We start from the raw sequence: 24100 nt of genomic DNA, 5'->3' as shown, positions 1-24100 counted from the left end.
AAGGAAAACGGGCAGATTTTCATTCAAAGAGCAGGTATGGTTTCACCACTAGATCGTATCTCCCACTGCGCTGTTTACACAACACAATGTGCAGCCCCCGTTGTGCTAGCCCCGGCTCTACAGTCTCACCGGGAGACCACAGCTTAAAGTCCTAGTGTTATTGTTTTTGTTCCTCCAGATGTCACCTCAGTCGCTTATTGGCAATAATGGGAACGCCAGCAGGAGTTTGGTTTTTGGCCTCGACCACTGTGGTTATGAAGTAATGGCTTCCAAACACTGGAGAAGGACGCAGTGGAAACCACAAGCAAACCTTTTAACTTTGCAAAAGTTGGAAAACGAAACAATATATTGATACTAAAGCTGTCCGCAAAAAAAGAAAATTGCCTTTTTACCAGTGGAGGTTTTTGATTGCAGATTATTTCCATTCAAGCTGGAGTGCATAAAAATGTCACCGCCGTGTGCTGACTTTGGGCCGGATACCTTTTTGACAAGTGTGTCGGTGCATTTCAAAGAGCATCATTTAAAACTAGGGGTGTAACGATACATTTTAACTAATGCTGGGCCGTTATCGGCGTTAACGTGCTGCGTTAACGCGAGACTATTATCGCACGTTAAAATAATTAACGCCGTTAATCTATTCTCAAAACTGGGTCTGGGAGCTGGGAATAGAGTGGGAGCTGGGTCTGCATAGCGGCCAGGAGGCGGCCATGTGTGTGTGTGTGTGTGTGTGTGTGTGCGCGTGTGTGTGTGTGTGTGTGTGTGCGTGCATGTGTGTGTGCGGAGGCGTAGCACTGCAACGTCTGCACGGAGTCCACTCTGTGAGAGGGACGGTAAACAGCAAGTCAGCATCACCAACACGTTAAAGTTCCACAACTTTTCTTACTAGAAAAAAGAGGCAGCGATGGAGCCATGAGTCCATATCTAGTGCTGGGATCTACGTAGTGCTGGGACATTCAAATTGCGCTAAAGACTGTTATCCATGATGGAAGCAGTCTGCTGCCTCCTGCTAGCCTAGCTGTTGTGCTATCCATGCAGATTCACAACCACAACAAACCGCTTTGACCAAGGTTGCCACATTTCGTGACAGAGAGAAACAAGCAACCAGGTCTATAAAAATGTTAACAGGCCAGATCAAGTCAGAAAATCCGAAAAAGTCAGAGAACAAGTCTAAAATAAGCAACTATAGTGGTGAATGTCAAAAATCATTATCCAATGTTGTTTTAGAGTAGTGGTTCTCAAGCATTTTCATGTCAAGGACCACCAATATTTTAAAGAAACTTCACAGATAGACAAGTCCAAAGTAGCTTATAATGACTAGACGTGGCAACACTGTGAACAGTTCTACAAACTCACAATATGAAATATATAAAGTATTAAAGGAGAATTCCATACTAAAAGGCTTTCTTACCTTTCTTTGTAGTCGTTACGTCCCCGCCAAAGAGGTCCAGGTGTTATTTTGTGCAAATGCTCCTTATTGGCTATTTCCCCTACCATAAGCCCTAAATGAATTGCATTGAATTGAATGGGAATTGAATGGGGCTATGGGGTGTTGTGCTAATTCGCTTATTTCCATCGCTCAAAATGATAATTTCTTTGTATATATCCTCTCTTCATAATGTAAACAATATCCCAAGCGGCACACTTTACTACTTATTTAGATGGAAATAAGCTAATTAGCATAACACCCCATAGCCCCATTCAATTCCCATTCAATTCAATGCAATTCATTGAGGGCTTATGATAGGGAAAATAGCCAAAAAGGAGTTTTTGCACACAAAAAACACCTGGACCTCTTTGGTGGGGACGTAACAACTACAAAAAAAGGTAAGAAAGATAAGAAAGCATTCTAGCATGGAATTCTCCTTTAATAGGCTAGTTGTATCCATACTTAGGGCTCCTGGTCTAAACCTGTTCACAAGGACTTACTTCTGGTCATTATTTAGGTAGCTCAAATGAGCCATTTTAATCTAGATTAATCTAGATTAACTCCAGGATTGCAGTGAGATTAATCTAGATTAAAAAAATTAATCTATGCCCACCACAAATTTTAACTGGATCAGCGCCAGTGCTATAGTGGCCGCTAGCGCACCAGTGCCAGACGTTTTTGAAAAAAATCGTAAAATGGCCGACAATCAGTCCCGGTTCAAACAATAGTAAACTTCGACTAGCTATTTCACAGGTCAGGAGGAGAGGTGATTCTGAAGTCAAATTAAGCTCTAATCAAGCCCCAAATATCGCATTTTTAGCATATTATGATCCAAAATGCACATAAAGACAGAGTATTTAGGTAAATGTCACGGTCCGGTAGCATAAAAATGCTAATCATGGCCTGGGCCATGGCTCAGTGGTCCAGGCACCTTGGCTGGTAATCCAGTCTGGCAGTGTGCCGCGGGTTCGACTCCCGATCCCGACGGCCTTTACTGCATGTTATCCCCCCATCTCTCTCCCCATTTCCTGTCAGCCTACTGTCTGTCCCTCCATAAAAAGTATAAAATAAAGGCGAAAGCCACAAAAAAAAACATTAAAAAAAAGAAATGCTAATCATGCTAATTATATATGTTTTACTGCTGGATTATGGGGAATAAAACTAATCTCGGGATGCCAGGCATGGTATCCATTGCAAAGGTGAATTAAACTCGGTTTCTCGGGGCCGGTGCGGAGACAGTTAAAATAAGATCTCGTTGCAAAAGGGGTGAAGTGGCCCTTTGAGTAAATGTACTTAGTTACTTTCCATCACTGAGGAGAGCCAGCCAGTCCATGCTTTTTCTACCCGCCAACCAGCTACCCCCCCCGAGCACAAACCAATGACCTGATCAGCCAATCAGAGAGGAGACATATTCAGACACTCTGTACTGTATGTGTGTGGGCGCATCTCTATGCATGTGTGTGCGCGCATGTCATGTGTGTGTGGGGTGGCTGTCATGACAACAGACTGAGTATGAAATGTGTGTGTGCGCCAGCAGGGAAACACCCCACCCCACCTGTCCCATTCCTTCGATTCACACACACACACACACACACACACACACACACACACACACACACACACACACACACACACACACACACACACACACACACACACACACACACACACACACACACACACACACACACACACACACACACACACACACACACACACACACACACACACACAAATCGATGTAAAGAAGGTCAATTGAAGATGCAGAGGAAGTCAAAGTGCATCATGTTTACCTATGTACTGTATGATCCTAGATGACTATTTCTATGCCTTTGATGTGTTAGCTTGTGTTGCCCTTGCTTATTGTAAATGGCTCTGGATTAAGAGTTTAGGCTAAATGCCTACATTGTAAGCAGACAGCCCAGATAAGAGCATGATGGGTGGATGTGAGCTTCCACTAATAATCCATTCTGCAATGCATCGGCGATTCGGGCCACGCACGATTCTGCGTCGATGCAGCAAAACATGACTTAATCGATTACAGCCGTTTTGTATTTATTGTTTTATGTTCTGGCCTCGGGTGGACAATGAAGTTGTGGAGTTGCAATTACTTCTGGGATTATTTATTATACAGCAGTTTCTAAATGAACATTAACGTTGACTGCGTTATAAATTAATCTCTAACTATACCGTTCATGGAGTTGGAGCGGGAAAACACACACACACACACACACACACACACACACACACACACACACACACACACACACACACACACACACACACACACACACACACACACACACACACACACACACACACACACACACACACACACACACACACACACACACACACACGATAGGATCCTTCCACACAGCCACCATACATTGTGCAACTGCTGTTGTTTTGCACTCATTTTTTACTGCCATGAAGATGTTGCTGCTTTATTGCTTTTCCTATAGAGTCCAGACAGACCGTGACCGGTGGTGAGGAGAGAGAAAGAGAGAGAGAGAGAGAGAGACAGAGAGAGAGAGAGAGAGAGAGACAGAGCAGGTGTCACGCATCATGACGATCGTCTCCCGACGCGCGCCGTCCCAAAGATCTGGGTCAGGCTCCACGCACGGAGGCTGAGCTGTGCCCATATAATATGCAGAAGGGAGAGTAGAGGGGGTTCCTCCTTGGAAATGTAGGTCAGGGAGGAAAACAAGTGGCACGTCGGTCGAAATGTCATTGTTCCGACCTCCCGTTAGTCCGACCGATTACTGACACAATCCCAAACCCTGTAACTCTATAACCTCAGTCAGTTACTACATTCACACACACACACACACACACAGATATTGTGCATTACATTCACACACCGATGGCGGAGGAAACCTGCATGCAAGGAGAACACAGACGTCACCAAATATGGAGCGACGCCCCTCTGCACTGTTATTGGCTAGAGAAATACAAGGAGGTGGGGCTTTCTTTATGTCAGATCTTCCAACGGGTTTCCCCCAGGCTTTCATTTTTTAGCCGAATGCATGCAAACGGAGATAAAAGTCTGGCTGCCGAGGCAACTTTGACACTAACTCCAGGATCATCAGATGCGTGCGTGTGTGTGTGCGTGCCTGCCTACCTGCGTGTGTGTGTGTGTGAGCACACGTGTAGCAGGTGGCAGGCATCAGGATTGGGAGTTCCAGCAGGCTCATTAGACAATATTTTGGACAGGCTTTTCTTCTCTATAGCTCTGGGTCTGTGATGACCTCACCTTGCTCTCCCTCTCCCGCAGTGCAATGGACGGATGGCAGAAGCTGCAATTAAAGCCAGGTTGTGTGACAGCGGGCAGGGAGAAGAAGAGAAGGCTTCAGCCAGAGGGGGGTGGAGAGGGAGTGGGGGGGTTCAGAGACCTGCAGACCTGTCATCACTAACAGGTCAACAAAGAGAAGAAGAAAATGCGGAAATGCTTCTCAATTATCCTAAACCAGCGAAGAAGAAACCATAATGTTTTTTATAAAATACATCCATTTAACAACATGACGTGGTTAATAATTATTGTTTAATTGGGAATGCACATAATACAACCAACCTGCTGAAATACAACCAACCAACCTGCTGAAATACAAACAAACAACCTGCTGAAACCTGAAATACAACCAAACAACCTGCTGAAATACAACCAACCCACCTGCTGAAATACAACCAAACAACCTGCTGAAATACAACCAAACAACCTGCTGAAATACAACCAACCTGCTGAAATACAACCAACCAACCTGCTGAAATACAACCAACCAACCTGCTGAAATACACTCGCAGAGATAAATCAGAAATCAAAGCCAAGGCCCGGGCTGGCCTAGCGGTCCGGGCACCTATAGGCAAGTAATCCAGCGGGTCTGACAGCGTGTTGTGGGTTCGAGTCTCGATCCTGGCGACATTTGCTGCCTGCCTCTTTTTTTGGCGACCTTCGCTTCCTTTTTAGTTTTTTATGTTTCTTTTTTTAGTCTCAATATTGGAGTGACAGTCCGACATATACCCTATTATGGCTAGAATGTCCATATCGAAGAATATTCCCACCTTAAGGATCAGATGCTTATTATTAGACTTTGAGGCGCGCAGAGCAGACAATCAGCAGCAGTGATAGCAGGCAGGTCTCTCCTGCAGTGTACAGCTGAGCGCACATGGACCTCGTCAAAGTGCTTTGTCTTCTTGGGTGGAAATTAAACATTCTGAAGGTGCTATGACTGCTATCCATGCTTCAACTTGCTTTCTAAATTATATTGTTTGCAAGCAAGCAGCCAAAATGTCACGGTAAAGCCTTTGAGTAACTTCAAAGCGACTTTGCAATGAGAGACCCCAGGTAGGATAAACACATCGTTTACTGTCCATATTCCCCTATAAACGGCCTGTTGTCACTGCTTCTAATTCCTCTTTATACTTTTGTATAGTATGTGCAATTTATCTTGTTAACTATAGCTGCAGATTAGGCAAAATGTTTAGCGCTGCCTTTTCATGCACAAGGCAGCAGGTGCAATCAATCTATTAACAAGCAATTATCTGACATGCAGCGGTGTTGCACACTGAATTAACTCATAAGTTCACAATGCATCATAACGCCCCTCGTTGTGAGCTTTAAGATCTGCAAACTATATGAAACTCATGCTTATGTGTAATTTGTAGCCTACAAATCAGGCAGAAGAGGATATTATTATATGAGAATATTAATAGGCCTATTTAAAATCATTAAAATTGTAATGATTTGTAATGTAAAGAAAGAAAACAATCTGCTACAGGTGATTATGCCCAGTAGCCTACTGATTATGCCATACAATGCCACATAATCCATCTCTGCCTCTGGGTGGGGTGGTGGTGGTAGTGACCCACTGTGCCACAGTGTCAACCAACATTTGAATCTTTTGAATATATATTCTTTCAGAGCAAACGTTTTTAACTCAAATCTTTGCTTCTTGGGTGGGTCCCTGGAACAACATATTTTCAGATAGAGGACTGAGGCCAAATGCATATAATTTGTGTTGTCCTTGACATGAACAACTTTGAGCACAACTGACATAGAAACATGAGGTTTTTCAGGAAACTGTCATGATTTAGAAGACATTTTATAGAATCTGTTCTCAGGTCTAAATGGGCTTAATAATCGTATTATGAATTGTCTGAGTGCTCTCAAATGAGATCAGGATAAAACAGCTCTCTCTCTCTGAACAAAGAACAAGTCTGGTCACAGCACTGGGGGCCACGGTGGGACAGGAGCACCCCCTAGTGGCTGCCCCCTATATGGGTAAAAAACACACTTGCACATAAACCCACACACAGTCTCTCAGTGCATACACACCACACACACACACTCACACACACACACACACACACACACACACCTCTGTTTGTTGCGAGGCAAGGCCATGGCGTCCACGGCAAACATCTTGGAAACAAAGATGATAACCGGAGCATCGTCTTCGCTGGAACACTGGAGGAACGCTGCAACGTAGAGAGTATTACTAGAGAGGTGCCCGTGGGGCCTCTACGGCAGTGCTGTGGTTGGCAGCTCATTTAGATTTTAGTTTTAGTCATAGTCTCTTGAATAGTTTTCATTTCGTTTTAGTCAAATTTTTGTCACATGGAATGTTTTAGTGTTAGTCTATTTTTTTAGTCGACTAAATATCATGAGATTTTAGTCGACTAAATCTACAGTTGATTTAGTCGAACAAAATGTGTTTAGGCGGGTTATTTTCAGCATGCAACCAAGTGTAAAATGACTTATACTGGATCTCTTGTCCACTATTAGTCCCTTCCTAACAGTTTTAGTATCGTTTTTATTTGTTGACAAAAAAGAAAGTATATTTAGTCATAGTTGTAGTCATCATAGCTTAGTTTTGATGAATTGAACATGGTGGACCATGTTGTAAACAAGTGTAATGCTTAATTGGGTCGTCCACTCACAGTTAACAGTCTTTGTATGAGTTTGTGCTTGAAATGTACTGTAATTCTGCAAACTGTTAATAAATATTTCAATCAATCAAAAAGTTTTCATGTATTTTCCATTTAGTTTTCGTCAGTGAAAAAATGTAGTCGACGAACATCTTTTGTCATAGTTTTAGTCGACGGAAACAACACTGCTCTATGGCGGTGCCCATTGGGCACTGGCCTACTGGGAACGATGCAAGTTGGAAATGCATGCCCCACGCAGATATTATGTCTGTCCCTTTAATACCCGACGTATGTGTCTCTCCGTGTCCCCTTATTATACAGAGTTATGTGTCAGCCATGCACAAATATGGAGTGTTGTGAGGTCAGAACAGAGGCCAGCTCCATATATGGATCCTGGGCAGGGTTCTGGACAACCGTGGGTCCGACCGACTCACTGAACTCCTTGTGGTGGGGTGGAACGCGTGTGTCGAATGTGAAGTCGGCGGGGCCGAACGGTTCTCGAGTTACGTGGATTAGACTTGGTGCATTTATAGTTGGATTATTACATTAATAAAAGATGATGACAGACAGCCGCAGGAAGGCTGCAACGCCAGACGACAGGACCTCATTGGCCGCTGCAGTTCTCGCCCTGATGAAGACCAGTCAATGGCCGACACATGTTGGCCGCTTCCTTGTTAATTTAATAAAGGCTTTTCTCTCTTCTTTTTTTTACTTTGAGTGCCCGGATCGTCTCTTTTATTCCACGCCTTGATCCCGTTTGATCCATTTCACCATTATCACCTTTTTATATCTATATATAAATTGTCATAATATTTAGCCAAAGTTTTAGTCGTCATAGCTGGGTTTTCATTTAGCTTTTATTCAGTTTTCTTTAGTTTTAGTATGTGTGCGTGGCTGCGTGCGTGCGTGCGCTACCTGTCTTCAGCTCCTGTGTCTGCTGAGGAAGTGAGTCGAACAGTCGCGCTCCGACACTCATCAGCTTCTCCACCCGTTCCTCCGCTATTTCTAGAGCGCTGGGCAGCTTCTCACACACCATCACTGACACACAGGCTTTAAGGACTACACACGGAAATAACATCTATACACATACACACACACACCCATCTGAAAATATGTTCTTCCAGGGACCCCTCCCCAGAAGCAAAGATATGAGTTAAAAGCATTCGCTCTGAAAATATATATATTCAAAGATTTGTCACATTTTCACGAAAGAAAAAAAGCAGATCTACATGCTCATAGCGTGGCACTCGTAGATCTGCTATTTTTCCAACGACTAAAGTATAACATAATGCTTAAAAACACCAAAAGGGGTTCCCGTCCTGAATGGGATAACAGCACATTTTGAAATATTTGAGTCATAGTCTTTTGAATGAAATTTCGATTACTTTTTTGAGTCATACTGAAAGGTTTTAGTCGACTAAAAGATTGTTGTTGTACAGCTGATTTTGTCACCAAAATGTATTTTGGCAGGCCGTAATTGCTGATTTGACACTTGCTGAAATAAGCTCATACAATGTGTCGCAGTGGAGCTATTTTCAGAGTGCAACGCCCGAGGGTCCCCAAAACACAAAATCTCTTGTCTTTTAGTTCTACCGGATCTCTTCTCCAACAATCCCTCCCCAGTAACATTTTAGCCTAGGTTTTATTTGTTGACGCAATTGACAATTATATTTAGTCTTAGTCATCAATAGCTTAGTTTTTATTTAGTTTTGATGTAGTTTTCGTCAGTGAAAAAAGGACATAGTTTCAGTCGACGAAATCAACACCACTGAGCGTGCACACACACACACACACACACACACACACACACACACACACACACAAAGGATACAGAGCACGGCCTCGGAGACAGGCAGCCACTGACTGCAGATGGCAGAGAGGAGGACTTTGGGGTCGGAGTGACGAGAGTCTCGGGCCATCACCTTCACCCCTAGAGACGCCACCACCTTCTCCACCTTCTCCTTGTCCCTAAGAGGACAACCACAAGTTAGTTCCTTGCGTCTGGGAGGACCACATAGGAGTAAAACACGAGTTAGTTCCTTGCGTCTGGGAGGACCACATAGGAGTAAAACACAAGTTAGTTCCTTGTGTCTGGGAGGACGACATGAGTAAAACACAAGTTAGTTCCTTGTGTCTGGGAGGACCACATAGGAGTAAAACACAAGTGAGTTCCTTGTGTCTGGGAAGACGACATAGGAGTAAAACACAAGTGAGTTCCTTGTGTCTGGGAAGACGACATAGGAGTAAAACACACATTAATTCCTTGTGTCTGGGAGGATAACATGAGTAAAACAGTTAGTTCCTTGTGTCTGGGAGGACCACATAGGAGTAAAACACAAGTGAGTTCCTTGTGTCTGGGAAGACGACATAGGAGTAAAACACAAGTTAGTTCCTTGTGTCTGGGAGGACCACATAGGAGTAAAACACGAGTTAGTTCCTTGCGTCTGGGAGGACCACATAGGAGTAAAACACAAGTTAGTTCCTTGTGTCTGGGAGGACGACATGAGTAAAACACAAGTTAGTTCCTTGTGTCTGGGAGGACCACATAGGAGTAAAACACAAGTGAGTTCCTTGTGTCTGGGAAGACGACATAGGAGTAAAACACAAGTGAGTTCCTTGTGTCTGGGAAGACGACATAGGAGTAAAACACACATTAATTCCTTGTGTCTGGGAGGATAACATGAGTAAAACAGTTAGTTCCTTGTGTCTGGGAGGACCACATAGGAGTAAAACACAAGTGAGTTCCTTGTGTCTGGGAAGACGACATAGGAGTAAAACACAAGTTAGTTCCTTGTGTCTGGGAGGATGACATAGGAGTAAAACACACGTTAATTCCTTGTGTCTGGGAGGATAACATGAGTAAAACAGTTACTTCCTTGTGTCTGGGAGGACCACATAGGAGTAAAACACAAGTTAGTTCCTTGTGTCTGGGAAGACGACATAGGAGTAAAACACAAGTTAGTTCCTTGTGTCTGGGAGGACGACATAGGAGTAAAACACAAGCTAGTTCTTTGTGTCTGGGAGGACCACATAGGAGTAAAACACAAGTTAGTTCCTTGTGTCTGGGAAGACAACATAGGAGTAAATCACACGTTAATTCCTTGTGTCTGGGAGGATGACATGAGTAAAACACAGTTAGTTCCTTGTGTCTGGGAGGACCACATAGGAGTAAAACACACATTAGTTCCTTGTGTCTGGGAGGACCACATACTGTATGTGACCAGATTATCCAAAATGAGTTAATAGCACAGACAGACTCCTCACATACTAGACACAGGGGTGTCAAACTGGTGATCCGTGGGCTACATGCGGCCCAGGGAGAGGTCCAATGTCAATTTGCCATTTTTTATAAAATAATGATTGCATTTTTAACAATTTTTGAGTGGTTTATTGGGTATTTTTTCCACCTCTCATACCAAACGTCTTGTAGCCTACAACTGTAATACAAATAAAGTCAATTTATGTCAATAAACAGTCTAGAAAACAAAGCTAAGTATCAAGTAGTGTAAGTCAACCCACGTGAGCTGCAACTGGCCGCGGCCCTCATCAAGTCACCTTTCGCGCAATGTGGCCCTTGCCCCAAAATGAGTTTGACACCCCTGCACTAGAGCATGTCTGACATAAATGTCAGAGCTGAAATCAACATGTAGATAAATAAACATGTAGCTAGCAAGATGTAATGTTAGAGCTAGCACTGCTGAGGAAACAAACAGTTCCCTGCAAAATGATTCAAAGTCGTGGTAAAATCCACTATTTCTACCCGGTCGTTTTGAAGATTTGAAAGTGAAAAACTGTTGTGTGTATGCTTGATGTTTAGTCCGGGCGGTGTGTGTGTGTGTGTGTGTGTGTGTGTGTGTGTGTGTGTGTGTGTGTGTGTGTGTGTGTGTCTGTGTGTGTGTGTGTGTGTGTGTGTGTGTGTGTGTGTGTGTGTGTGTTCATTCTCGAGGTTGGCTGTACCTTTGACTATAGCCTGAAAGAAGCCTTTCTAATCAAAGTGCTGAAGTATCAGCAGCTAGTGCATACCATCTCACAGCTAGGCTACAGATGTAAACGTTTAGTTTTTATCTTTGGCAGCCTAGGGCATGTGCACAAGTTGGTTGTGAGGGGCTTACAAATGCCCGGCCATTCCAAAAGGAGAGCCAAGCAGTTAGCGAGGTATTGCTCAGTTTCAGCCATTATAGGAAGCCGCTCAATTTGGACGTTGTTTAGTTTTTTTTATTGTCAAACTGCACTGGCAGTGTTTATGTCCTTTGTACAAGGTATTCCTGTACTTCTCAATAAATAAACATTTCAAATGTGCGTGTGTGTGTGTGTGTGTGTGTGTGTGTGTGTGTGTGTGTGTGTGTGTGTGTGTGTGTGTGTGTGTGTGCGTGCGTGCGTGCGTGCGTGCGTGCGTGCGTGCGTGCGTGCGTGCGTGCGTGCGTGCGTGCGTGCGTGCGTGCGTGCGTGCGTGCATGCATTTTATCAAATCATGTATATCACCCACCTCCGAGTGACAACAGCATCATACAAACTCCAAATGTTATCCAGAACTAGCTGCACAAATAGTGGTTTCTTCCCTTTGGCCTGCAAGAGAGAGAGAGAGAGAGAGAGAGAGAAGGTTGGGGGGGGTTTGATGACATTTAGCCTCTCAGACCCATTTGAGCCACGGACCACCGTTTGATGACATTTAGCCTCTCAGACCCATTTGAGCCACGGACCACCGTTTGATGACATTTAGCCTCTCAGACCCATTTGAGCCACGGACCACCATTTGATGACATTTTGCCTCTCAGACCTATTTGAGCCACGGACCACCATATATGTGATAGTAGACACCTTTATGAACACATCTGTGACGAAAGCTAGTGGTAAGCATCTTTTTTTTGCAGATTTGCCACACTTTTCGCTAATTTCCCCTTATTAATCCTTTGGTTGAGAACATGCTGTTGATAGTAGGCCGACCATATTATCGGCTAAATGGAGTGTGTGGGCGGCCAGGGTTGTTTCATAAGGAGGCACCACTGAAGTGGCTGAAGTGCACACTCCCATTAGCATCTCACAATAGCATATTATATCACGTTAGCTGGAGATCTGCATGCGTTCACTCACTGTGCTCATTAATGGAACAGACACAGAACATGGTGAAGGGGTTAGAAAATACTGTAGGTACTTTAACCAATTCAGGGCGGGAACTCCTTTTGGTGTTTTAAAGATGGAGTGCCACAATTTTCGTATTTTTCCAGTTTTCCATGTGTCTATGAGGTGACAGTACTTCATTAGACACCCTGGAGTTATTTTTATGTGCAATGGTGTATTGACTTTGTATTTAGGGTTTCTTCCTGGAGGATGAACCCTTGACAGTCAAACAGGCCAATGAAGTAAACAGTAATATAGTGACACCACACTATCAGCCCCTCCCCTAACCCCTCCCCCTTTAGCATACAACTACAGCTGTGGGTGAGGCTTCAGTTCAGGTGGATCACCACCCATCACCACCCACCAGGCAAACCAGGCATACTTAATGAACTTTTGGGCGAGTCCACATAAAAGCATCATTTTAACAAATACTGTAGACTTTTTGGAAAAAGTTCTTCCCCCTTATATTGTAAAAATACCTGATGATCATGTTTTAGGGTGGAAAAAAATGGTGGCACTCCATCTTTAAGCATTATGTTATACTTTAGCTATTGAAAAATAGCAGATCTACAAGCTCATAGCTCCGCGCTACAAACTTGTAGATCTGCTATTTTTTGATTTATTTGTTTAAATGTGTCTCAAATCTGTTGAATATATATTCTTTCAGAGCAAATGTTTTTAACTCAAATCTTTGCTTCTGTTCCAGGGGTCCCTGGAACAACATATTTTCAGATGGGGGTCCGTAGTAATTCTGGGGTCATTGACATGAAAATGGTTGGAGGTTTTCCTGAAAACTTTTTCTGGATTTCGAAGACTTCTGCCTCAGGTCTAAATGTGTTAACCGTAATGGAGAGAGAGAGAGAGACACATACACACAGAGAAAGAAAGACAAAGAAAGAAAGACAAAGACAGACAGACAGACAGACAGACAGACAGACAGACAGACAGACAGACAGACAGACAGACAGACAGACAGACAGACAGACAGACAGACAGACAGACAGACAGACAGACAGAGAGACTAGGACATGTACGAAAGCAAACAGGCCCAAGGCCAGACAGTGGCTGTGTAGCTGTATAAAGGTAAAGCCGAGAGTAGCAGACAACCACCAGAGACTTGTTACACCATCTGCCTGCAAACGCTTCTTCTCATGGCCGAGACGTGGAAGAGAGAGATAGAGAGAGAGAATACCTGAAGGACGCAGGAGATGGACTGATTGACCTGTAGCAGTCTGTCAGTCTTAAATACAAGTATTTCCAATGTCCAGTAATTTACTTCCAATTCACTACATCTGAGTCAAATATTGTACGTTTTACCGTCACTGGTGGACGGGTTTCTGAACTGCCCACAGCGCTGCAACGCGTTGTGAGCTTGTAGATCGGCTATTTTCAGCATGCAACCAAGTGTAAAATGATTTGTAAAAATACTGGATCTCTTGTCCACTAGTCCCTTCCTAACATTTTATTCTAGTTTTTAGTTGTTGACGAAAGTGTCAGTATATTGAGTCTTAGTTTTAGTCATCATAGCTTAGTTTTTTTTTTGTTTCCATTGAGTTTTCGTCAGTGGAAAAAGGTAGTCAACGAACATTTTTCATCTTAGTTTTAGTCGACGAAATCAACACTGATGTCCAGTAATTGTACTTCCAATCCACTACATCTGAGAGTGAAATATTGTACGTTTACCGTCACTGGTGGACAAGGTTTCTGAACTGCCTACAGCTCTCCTACGAGACACAGACAGAGGAGAAGCCTCCAGGTAGAATACCTACTAAGTAGGGTAGTTTCCGTTACCTGGGCTCCCTTCATGATCTTCTTGGCCTTGGCGTTGAGGTAGAAATCTCCCCACAGGGTTTTGAGGAGAACCTCCTCTCTAATGCCCATCCTTTGGCTGTAGATACGGGCAAACTGCTGGATGCTAGGAAAAAACAACAACAACACACAGTATAGTAACAAAGGGAGTCTACGAACGCGCCTCAAGCCTGAAACGGCTACAGAGTCAGTCATGTTCATGTTCAGTATAGTATCAGTTCACACTTCACAGTGGCAGTGTTGATTCCGCCGACTAAAACTATGATGAAAACTCGAAATAAAAACTAAGCTATGATAACTAAAACTAGGACTGACAATTCAAAATGTTGTTGAATAGAAACTATACTAACGTGTCAGGGAGGGAGAAGTGATCCAGTGGAACTAAAAGACAAGTAATTTTATGTTTGGTTGTGAGCTTGTAGATCGGCTATTTTCCGCATATGCCACCAAGTCTAAAACAAGCCATTATTTACGACGTCATCAAAGCACCGACAAAATCAATTGTCAATTGATGTAAACTAAAACTAGACTAAAACTAAAACTTTTCACTTGACTAAAACATGACGTGACCTTGTATTCAAAAGACTAAAACTAAAATCATAATTAGCTGCCAGTGAAATTAAATAATGTTGTGCCTCTTTTTTGGCATCTGGTTCTGTGTTTGTCATGACTGCCGTCGTATGCACAACCATAACGGTACAGACACCAAAAGTAACTGGTTACTTAAACTTAGTGAAATGAAAAATAAGCTTTTCACACTTTTAGAGCATATCCTCATCATATGGTCATCATATGGGCATACCTAACCCTTTGTGTTTATTTTTGAGTGGTGCAACCACTCCTATAACCAGGAATGTCCACATGTATCATGTATCTTGTATCTTGTATCATGTATCAGTCATCATGAGCATGAGTGGTGTGCGCATGCGTGAAACCAGCAATGGCCAGCAATATCCGTGCGTGTGTGTACAATGCGCGCCTCACATCTTGTGCTAAATAAATAGCGTCAATGCTAGCGAGCTAAAATATAGCCATCCTTGCTCTAGAAAGCACCAATGTTTCCATCTAGACCACCGGATAATCAGCAAAGACCTCCGAACATCGCGCTAATGAGACCAAACCATGGAGAGCTCATTAGATTAGGAGTTATTGAAGCTTTTAGTCTGCCTGTATAATGGGAGGTGGACGGCAGCTCGCATGTGCAATCCGGTCTAGGAGGTATGCTAAAGAAGGAAAGGCCGACCCCCGTGGACGGCAGCTCGCATGCGCAATCCGGTCTAGGAGGTATGTTAAAGAAGGAAAGGCCGACCCAAAATAATAATGAAAAAATAGTTGTCAGCGACGCGGATTGATATCCATAATAGAGAGAGAGAGAGAGAGAGAGAGAGAGATAGAGAGGGGGGAGTTGCACCACTCGGTTCACACAGGTGTGATTTTTTAAGGAATAGAATACACCCGTCCCGCACACTGTGTATTTGCTCGGTACACGAGTACCGTCCAGACCTTCTTCAGGCATACACTCTAGCTGCTAGCATTTATTGAAAAATTTGGATATAATTCACGCCAGCATTTCTTCCAGTTGAGCTCTTATTTTGAAAAGCCACATTTCCAGACTTCCGGAAGTAGTATTAACCTAGTAAGTAGAACAGGTCCCGGACAGGCCTTTTTTTTTTACCTGGATCTACACCAGTGGCGCGGTGGGTGTTAAAAAGAAAATACTCATGTACCGAGCAGATACACAGTGTGCGGGTGTATTTTCATTCCTTTCATTGATGTCCACTGGCCTACGCACCTGTGCATAGGCCTGATTTCTAGTTGTGCGAAAGTTTCTTCCTACCAGTTGAAATATCAATGTCCATAAAATATTTTTTGAACACCCTGAGTGCACGGGGCGAAGTTCACCGTCTTTTCAATTAGTAACGCGCAGCACCCAGGACGAAGATTATTGATATCAAAACCGATCACATCGCTCCACAGGCTCCTAATACATCCACACAGAAAAGTCCTATCTGATTGACAGCCCATACATCCAAACAGAAAAAGTCCTATCTGATTGACAGCCCATACATCCAAACAGAAAAAGTCCTATCTGATTGACAGCCCATACATCCAGAAAAGTCCTGTCTGATTGAACAACGTTAACCCATTTAGACCTGAGGATGTATCTAACTCAATTTAGGCACTTAGCAGACTAGTTACTAGTTTTGTAGACTTAGATTATAATTACAAAACATACATTATTAACTTCAGCCCTAATATACATTTTGTCCATTTGAAAATATGCAACATATTTTAACATTTTATACAGGAAATTCTGCATAATGAGTACTTTATACTTATACTTAGTACTATAATTGCATTTTGATACGAATACTTTTTACTTTCACTCAAATAAATGCTGTGTTCCAGACTTTTACTTATAACAGAGTATGTCTACATTGCAGTATTGATACTTTTACTCAAGTACAAAATGTTGTTGTTTTTTTCATCACTGGTAAAAGGTTAACATTTGGAAAAAATGTTAACCTTATATCTGGGTCTGCCTCTTGGTTCAAAATAATCAAATCTGAGCTTATAGCTCCATCTAGTGGACAATTTCATCAACAGATACAAACTAGACTGAAATGTTAGGGAGGGACTAGTGGAGAAGAGATCCAGTAGAACTATATTTTAGAGAGGGACTAGTGGAGAAGAGATCAAGTAGAACTAAATTTTAGAAAGGGACTAGTGGAGAAGAGATCAAGTAGAACTAAATATTAGGGGGGGACTAGTGGAGAAGAGATCCAGTAGAACTAAATGTCAGGGAGGGACTAGTGGAGAAGAGCTCCAGTAGAACTAAATGTCAGGGAGGGACTAGTGGAGAAGAGATCCAGTAGAACTAAATGTCAGGGAGGGACTAGTGGAGAAGAGATCCAGTAGAACTAAATGTCAGGGAGGGACTAGTGGAGAAGAGATCCAGTAGAACTAAATGTCAGGGAGGGACTAGTGGAGAAGAGATCCAGTAGAACTAAATGTTAGGGAGGAATTAGTGGAGAAGAGATCCAGTAGAACTTTAATGTTAGGGAGGGATGTTTGGTTGCGTTGTCAAAATCAACACTGGTGCGTTCAAGTTGAGATTTCAGAGTAGAATTCCCTGGCAAAACAAAAGTGCTAAATAAAACTAGAGTAAAACGAAAACTTTTAAGATGACTAAAATACGACAAAAAATACCCATAAATTAATCTAAATGTGCCACTCCAACGTGTACAGTATGTATACCTGAACCCCCAGCCGTCCACTGCGCTGCTGAACACCACGTTTCCCTGGTCAGGAGAGAAGTAGAGGTGGGAGTCGTCCGTCTCCAACACCCCGGAGCTCCAGTCATACACCTGCTCTGCACCTCCTGGGAGATCCTCCTCCTCCCCTGGACCTCCTCCTCCTCCTCCTTCGCTCTCCTTGTCCTTCTCCTCCTTCTCTGCGCGCTCCTCCAGAACCTTGGACGTGTACAGTGACCCCGTCACTGCGTTCACCTGGGATAGGGAGGAGCACAGTCACACAGTATACGTGGAGAACACCACACAGCATTTAATCAATTTACTTTTTGAATACTTTAACTGGTTCCGTCCATCCGACGTGTCCACGCGTCCTAGGGATTCCAAACGACACGTTCAAAGGACGTGTGTACACGTCCTAGTAGAGCATCCTCAATGATACCAGGCCAGAGAAGAATATTCTGAATTTTCGGCCATTAGCTTACCGTTCCATTAGCTGTTAGCGCGGCAGAAAGAATGCCTCGTCTCCGTGGTTTTGATCTAATGGATAATGGATATACTAGTGCTTCGTTTCTGCTCCTCATCCGCCTCTCCCTCAAAATATGAAAGCTTTTTGGAGCTTCTAGCGATATAACAAAATCGAGACCAAATGTGACCAGACTTGACTGAGAGCCTTGCCATCGTGCAACCTCCAGCTTTTCACCACAGGAGAAAAACTTTTTGTTTTATCCAAAATGAGTTAATAGCACAGGCAGACTCTTCACATACTAGAGTTGACTTTTTGTCAACTCGCTGTTTTTTTTTATTTATCCCACGATTTTGTAACCCATTTTTCACCCCTGTGTCAATCATCTAATGTGATCCTGGGCTCTACACACTCTCCGCCAACCTGGGGAGAGCAACGGACTTAACTCATGCTTCCTTCATGCTTGAGTGTCCTAGTTGCTCCTTTACACCTGACAGGGGGGAGTTTCCCTGTTTGGACGTAGCGCGTGGAAGGAACACGTTATTCCAACCAGTTCCTTTCCCCTCCATCAGGCGCCCCGGCTGGCCAGGGGGAGGCAGTTTAGAGACCAGGATTACTGCATGTTTTTGTGAGGGTACCTACCCTAGGGGACACGGGGAGAACATGCAAACTTCACACAGAAAGGCCCTTTCGCCAACCCCGCCTTCGGGTATGGGCACTGATGACGCGGAGGAGGAAACACGCCGCCAGCACCCACAGCGCCCCGAGTGGGAATCGAACCCAGGACCTTCTAGCTGTGAGGCGACAGCACTACCAACTGTGCCACCGTGCCCCTAACTCGCTGTTTTCTGCAAGACATTACTCTATAAGCCATATCTCCAAAACTGTTGGGTCAAACTGAACAACCAATATGTCAATTTGAAGCTATGAGTCCCTGCTTTCATACGACATGAAGAAAAAAAAAGTCCAATGGCAGTCCCTCAGTCAAATTTGGCCACAAATAGTGTCTACTAATCTATTACTAATCAATTTGTTCCAACTTGTTTCCTTTGGGAAAGTTTGTAACGGATTCTGAAAGTCGGGGTACCATTAACAACCTATATCTAACGAAAAACACTCCTTGGTTGGTACTCCTTAGGCTAAATCCAGTCATAGCCACTTTTGTGATGAAGGCTATGGCCGTTTTTAGCCGAAGGAGTGTTTTTAGTGCAAAACTAATGCTTGGAATGGATTCAGAATCATGAAAACCCCCTAGTTTGACTTTGTCACATGATACTTAAATGTTGAGAATTTTGCCTTATATTGTTTGTTAATGGTTCCCCCCACTTTCAGCAGCTGTCACAAAGTTTCCCAAGGGAAACAAAGTGGAACAAATTGAACGGTGATAGTAGACACCCATTATGAACACATTTTATGAAGAAAGCTAGTGGCTTTCTGCAGATTTGCCACACATTTCGATAATTTACCCTTGTTACTTAAGTAGACAGAAATGTAAAACGGCATGAGGTAATGCTGCAGTCAAAGACATTTTCAGAAGAATCCCACCTTCTGCAGGATCTTCTGGAGGTGCGTGTACGCTTCCATGGCACTGAGCTTCAGCTCCAGGATCAGTCTGTCCATCTTGTTGATGACCAGAACGGGTCTGATGTTCTCCAGCCAGGCCTGACGCAGCACCGCCTGCGTCTACAACACAACAACACACACATTGACATTAAACAACCGCCTGCGTCTACATTCTGGGTGGGAACCCTTTTTGGTATTAGCATTATGTTATGCTTTAGCTATTGAAAAATAGCAGATCTACAAGCTCATAGCGCGCCACTCAGGTCTGCTATTTTTGAAAAATCGTGAAAATGTGCCTCAAATCTTTTAAGCACCACTGATAGGTGGACAGTTTTTAAATGTCGATGTCAGGCCTACAACCGCGTTTATACAGTAGCTATATATATATATATATCGAGTTGTGCTTATATCAGACTCCTCCTCACTCAAATGTGCACTTGCAGTTTGGGCAACTCGAAAGCAAACTCTACATGCACCAACATTTTATTTACCTGCCATAGTGTAAACCCCTTACCACTGTGTCGGATCTGTGGTTAGACTGGCATATTCCAGGATACCGATATGACCCAATATGACCAAATAAGGGCCGATCCGATTTGATACCGATACAGAATCGGGACATCTCTACTTGTACATGGAAAATGGAATGGTCGACGAGCATTTTTCGTCGTAGGAATTTTTTGTGGACGGAATAGCCACAGACCTGGGGACAGACTCCCTCCACGGCGTCTACGATGACGATGGCTCCATCACACAGTCTCACAGCCGTGGACACCTCCGAGGAGAAGTCAACGTGACCCGGAGAGTCGATCAGATTCAACAGGTAGTCTTTTTCACCTGAGGGGAGAAGAGGGGGGGGGGGGGGGGTGAAGCAGTGTTGTCACCTGGAATGTTTTAGTGTTTTCTAGTTTTAGTCGACTAAATATCATAAGATTTTAGTCGACTAAATCTACAGTTGATTTAGTAGACTAAAATGTATTTTCTCAGGCCTTGATGCCGTCATAATGACTGATTTTACACTGAATATAGCCGATCTAAAAGCTCACAACGTGTCACGCTGCGACGCATTGTGAGCTTGTAGATCTGCTATTTTCAGCATGCAACAAGTGTAAAGTGACTTATACTGGATCTCTTGTCCACTAGTCCCTTCCTAACAGTCTAGTTTTTATTTGTTTATTTGTTGTCACTACCGGTATATTTAGTCTTAGTTTTAGTCATCGTAGCTTAAGTTTTCATTTAGTTTCCATATAGTTTTCGTCAGTGAAAAAAGGTAGTCGACAAACATTTTTTGTCATAGTTTTAGTCGACGAAAACAACACTGGCTGTTGCGTCTCTGTGTAAAAGCTGAATAAAAAGTGAGAACTCAACAGGACTGTTTTCTCTGGAGACCGTTGCGTTGTGGGGAAAAGTGGCCAAAGTCTTACCAACTGCATAGTGCAGAGAGATGGCACTGGACTTCATAGTGATTCCACGGATCTGTTCGTCCTTCCTGCTGTCCAGATATCGCAGCTGGAATAGAATAAATTACAAATAAAGACATATGTTCATCCTTCTGTCCAGATATAGCAGCTGCAACAGAAGACATTGCAAATAAAAAACACAGGTACTATTAGTCATGACAGCACATTTTGAATTTTGTCATATTTTAGTCATCTGAAATGTTTTAGTCTAGGTTTAGTTGACTACATATCATAAGAATTTAGTCGACTAGTTGAGTTTGTCAACACAAATGCATTTTGTTGTGCCTTGATGGGTGATTTTACACTTTACTGGTTGCATGCTGAAAATAGTCGATCTACAAGTTGTGAACTTGTAGATCTGCTATTTTCAGAACACAACAATAAACTTAACAGCTTTTAGTTCTACTAGATCTCTTCTCCACTGATCCCTCCCAATAACATAATAGTCTGTTTCTTATTTGTTGTCGAAATTGTCAATATATTTAGTCTTAGTTTTAGTCATCAAAGCTTATTTAGTTTCTATTTTGTTTTCGTCATTGATAAAGGGTATAGTCATTTTAGTCATCGTTTCAGCTGACGAAATCAAATGGTAAATGGTGCATTTGTATTATCCAAGGCACTTTACATAGATTGTGCATTACTGTACATTCACATATACAGTCATACACCTTTACAGTCATAGATTGTGCATTATATTCACCCATTCGCACACCGATGGCGGAGGAAACCATGCAAGGGGTTCAGTGTCTTGCTCAAGGACACTTCGACAGTAACTCTGGGGGAGCCGCCGCCCACAGGGATCGAACTGGGAACGTTCCAGTTGCCATGTGGCCGCTCTACCCCTGAGCCACTGCTGCCCCAAATGAATCAATCAACCCCATAAAAGGTGCAATATGTAGGTAAGAAATAGAATACCTTTGGTGGACACACATACACACACACACATACCTGTCCAGCCAGGCGACTTGAAATTATACCATTGCTTGCAATTAAGCAGTCAGCCAGTGTAGTTTTGCCTGTAAATATTGAAAACCACAGCACAGACATTGATAATGTTTATATGAGAAAAGTCAGTGCCATAATTTAAAGGTGCTGTAACATGATCACCAACAACTCACCATGGTCGACATGAGCCAGGATACAGAGGTTCCTGATGTTGGCAGGGTTTTTCTGGAGTGCAATGATCTTGTTTAAGCTTGTGTGCCCCATGCTCGTAATTTACCTGGAAAGAATGAAGTACACATCACTTATAGCTAGTAGGGCCCCCATGCTCGTAATTTACTGTAGTCATGTTAGCTTCCTTAAGTTCCTTTGTTATTTACAAACATCGTTGTAGTTTTATAGTCTACAAACTCAACAGTATCGCTCCTATGCCACCAAAATGTGGAACACCCTACCAACAGTCATTAATAAGACATGCAAATCCCTTGACTCCTTCAAAACCACTCTCAAAGGGCACCTATACGGACGGCTGCAATTAGAAACTGGCGGCTGGCCGCCGCCGTAAACAATGAATCCCTTCCCCTCAATGTTAGTTTTTTTCCCTTTTTACCTCCTCTATGATGAGTTCCTGTTTTTGACAAAATAGAAGAGTATATTTGTACGTATCTAATTTGTATGATGAATTGAACATGGTGGGCCCTATTATAAACAAGTGTAATACTTTATGGTGTCGTGACTGTCCTCCACAGTTACGTTTTGTATTGAGTTGTGCTTGACATTTGTCAGTTGTACTGTAATTCTCCAATAATAAATTCATCAATCAATCAATCAAAAAAGGACTCAGCAGTGTCATGTGAACCATGGCTATAATTAATAACTCCACAGAAGTGTGTCTAGATCTAGAATGAACAATGAACACACTTTCTAACCACCTGCCCCAGTGGCGTGCACAGATAGACACTAGGGGCTGCTAGAGCACCACCGGCCCTTGCCCTCTGGACAGCAATGTGCCCTTTTGGTGACATTGATCAATTCTTGATAAATAAAATAAAAGCTTCTAAAATATTATTTATGCCCCAAAATCTATAATTCTCACACTATTAAGGCAACTAACTGGCCGGTTCCACAAGGTGCCCTATTTTCACTTAAGCACCTGCCCCTCTAAATGTCGGTGCACGCCACTGTCCTGCCCACTGTACCAAAACATACACATATTTCCCACAGAAAACTCCCATAGCTATTGGGAGAAATACAACAATGTGCAAACACAGGAGACTTGTGAAGTGTTGTGACAAAAGAATGTTAGCCAATGGAATACAACCACCCTAAGAACTACTATCTGTACCAAGTAGACCTACTGCACATGTAAACAGAGCTGCTCCCTTTAAACGTCTTAAAGATGGAGTGCCACATTCTTTGTATTTTTCCAGTTTTTCATGTGTCTATGAGGTGACAGACAGTACTTCATTAGACACCCTGGAGTTGTTTTTATGTGCAATGGATCACCACCCACCAGGCAAACCATGCCTACTTAATGAACTGGTGGGCGTGCACACATAAAAACAACATTTTAACAAATACTGTACACTTTTTGGAAACAGTTATATAATAATAATACCTGATGATCATGTTTTAGGGTGGAAAAATCGTTGGACTTTAAATCTGAGGTCTAGTCTTGAGAAAAATGCTTATTTGTCACAAAGTGGCAAAAAGGTGGTTGTTTCAAAAAAGCTGTTGTATAACCTTTTATAACATGTATATATAAGCACATGTGACATAGCTCTGTTTACACAATGCTGTACCGGTGTACCCCCCACCCCTCCAACTGTACATACTTTCCCCATTTCAACTGTATTTATTTATTACTTTTTTGACTGTTGCTTTGGCTGAAAGTAAACGCATGCTTTCTCATGCTAAAAGTAAAGCTCCTTTGAATTGATATCTTTACCCACGCCACGAGAAGGAGGATTCTGTCACGTCACTCCGTGACTGTTTATAGTGTAAAACACGACAAAACAACGTTATTATTTAGAACAGAACAGAACACGCATGATGTGAACAGTAACAGTATCTCTCGAGTATCGACTCACGTTGCTCTCTCTCTGACTGTGTTTGTTGTCTCCGGAAGAAGTCGGCG

At 42.9% G+C, this 24100-nt stretch overlaps 1 protein-coding gene across 1 annotated transcript in view; it reads right to left on the bottom strand.

Moving 5' to 3' along the window:
* efl1 (elongation factor like GTPase 1) overlaps positions 1 to 24100 on the bottom strand; it is a 103400-nt gene extending 79300 nt beyond the window's left edge. The window contains exons 1-12 of the mRNA XM_083793255.1: positions 24054 to 24100; positions 22140 to 22243; positions 21970 to 22037; positions 20986 to 21070; positions 20265 to 20398; positions 19544 to 19681; positions 17540 to 17790; positions 14264 to 14387; positions 11841 to 11920; positions 9186 to 9322; positions 8270 to 8392; positions 6805 to 6904 (exon numbers count right to left, since the gene is read on the bottom strand). Coding sequence (XP_083649381.1) covers positions 6805 to 6904; positions 8270 to 8392; positions 9186 to 9322; positions 11841 to 11920; positions 14264 to 14387; positions 17540 to 17790; positions 19544 to 19681; positions 20265 to 20398; positions 20986 to 21070; positions 21970 to 22037; positions 22140 to 22230 — 1331 coding nt within the window. The 5' untranslated portion in view covers positions 22231 to 22243; positions 24054 to 24100. The remainder of the gene's footprint in view (positions 1 to 6804; positions 6905 to 8269; positions 8393 to 9185; positions 9323 to 11840; positions 11921 to 14263; positions 14388 to 17539; positions 17791 to 19543; positions 19682 to 20264; positions 20399 to 20985; positions 21071 to 21969; positions 22038 to 22139; positions 22244 to 24053) is intronic.

The sequence above is a fragment of the Protomyctophum parallelum genome, assembly GCF_964188405.1.
Source record: "Protomyctophum parallelum genome assembly, chromosome: 2".
NCBI classification, from domain to species: Eukaryota; Metazoa; Chordata; class Actinopteri; order Myctophiformes; family Myctophidae; genus Protomyctophum; species Protomyctophum parallelum.
The sequence above is the reverse complement of the archived record's forward strand: the minus strand, read 5'-3'. Positions and strand labels throughout refer to the sequence as shown.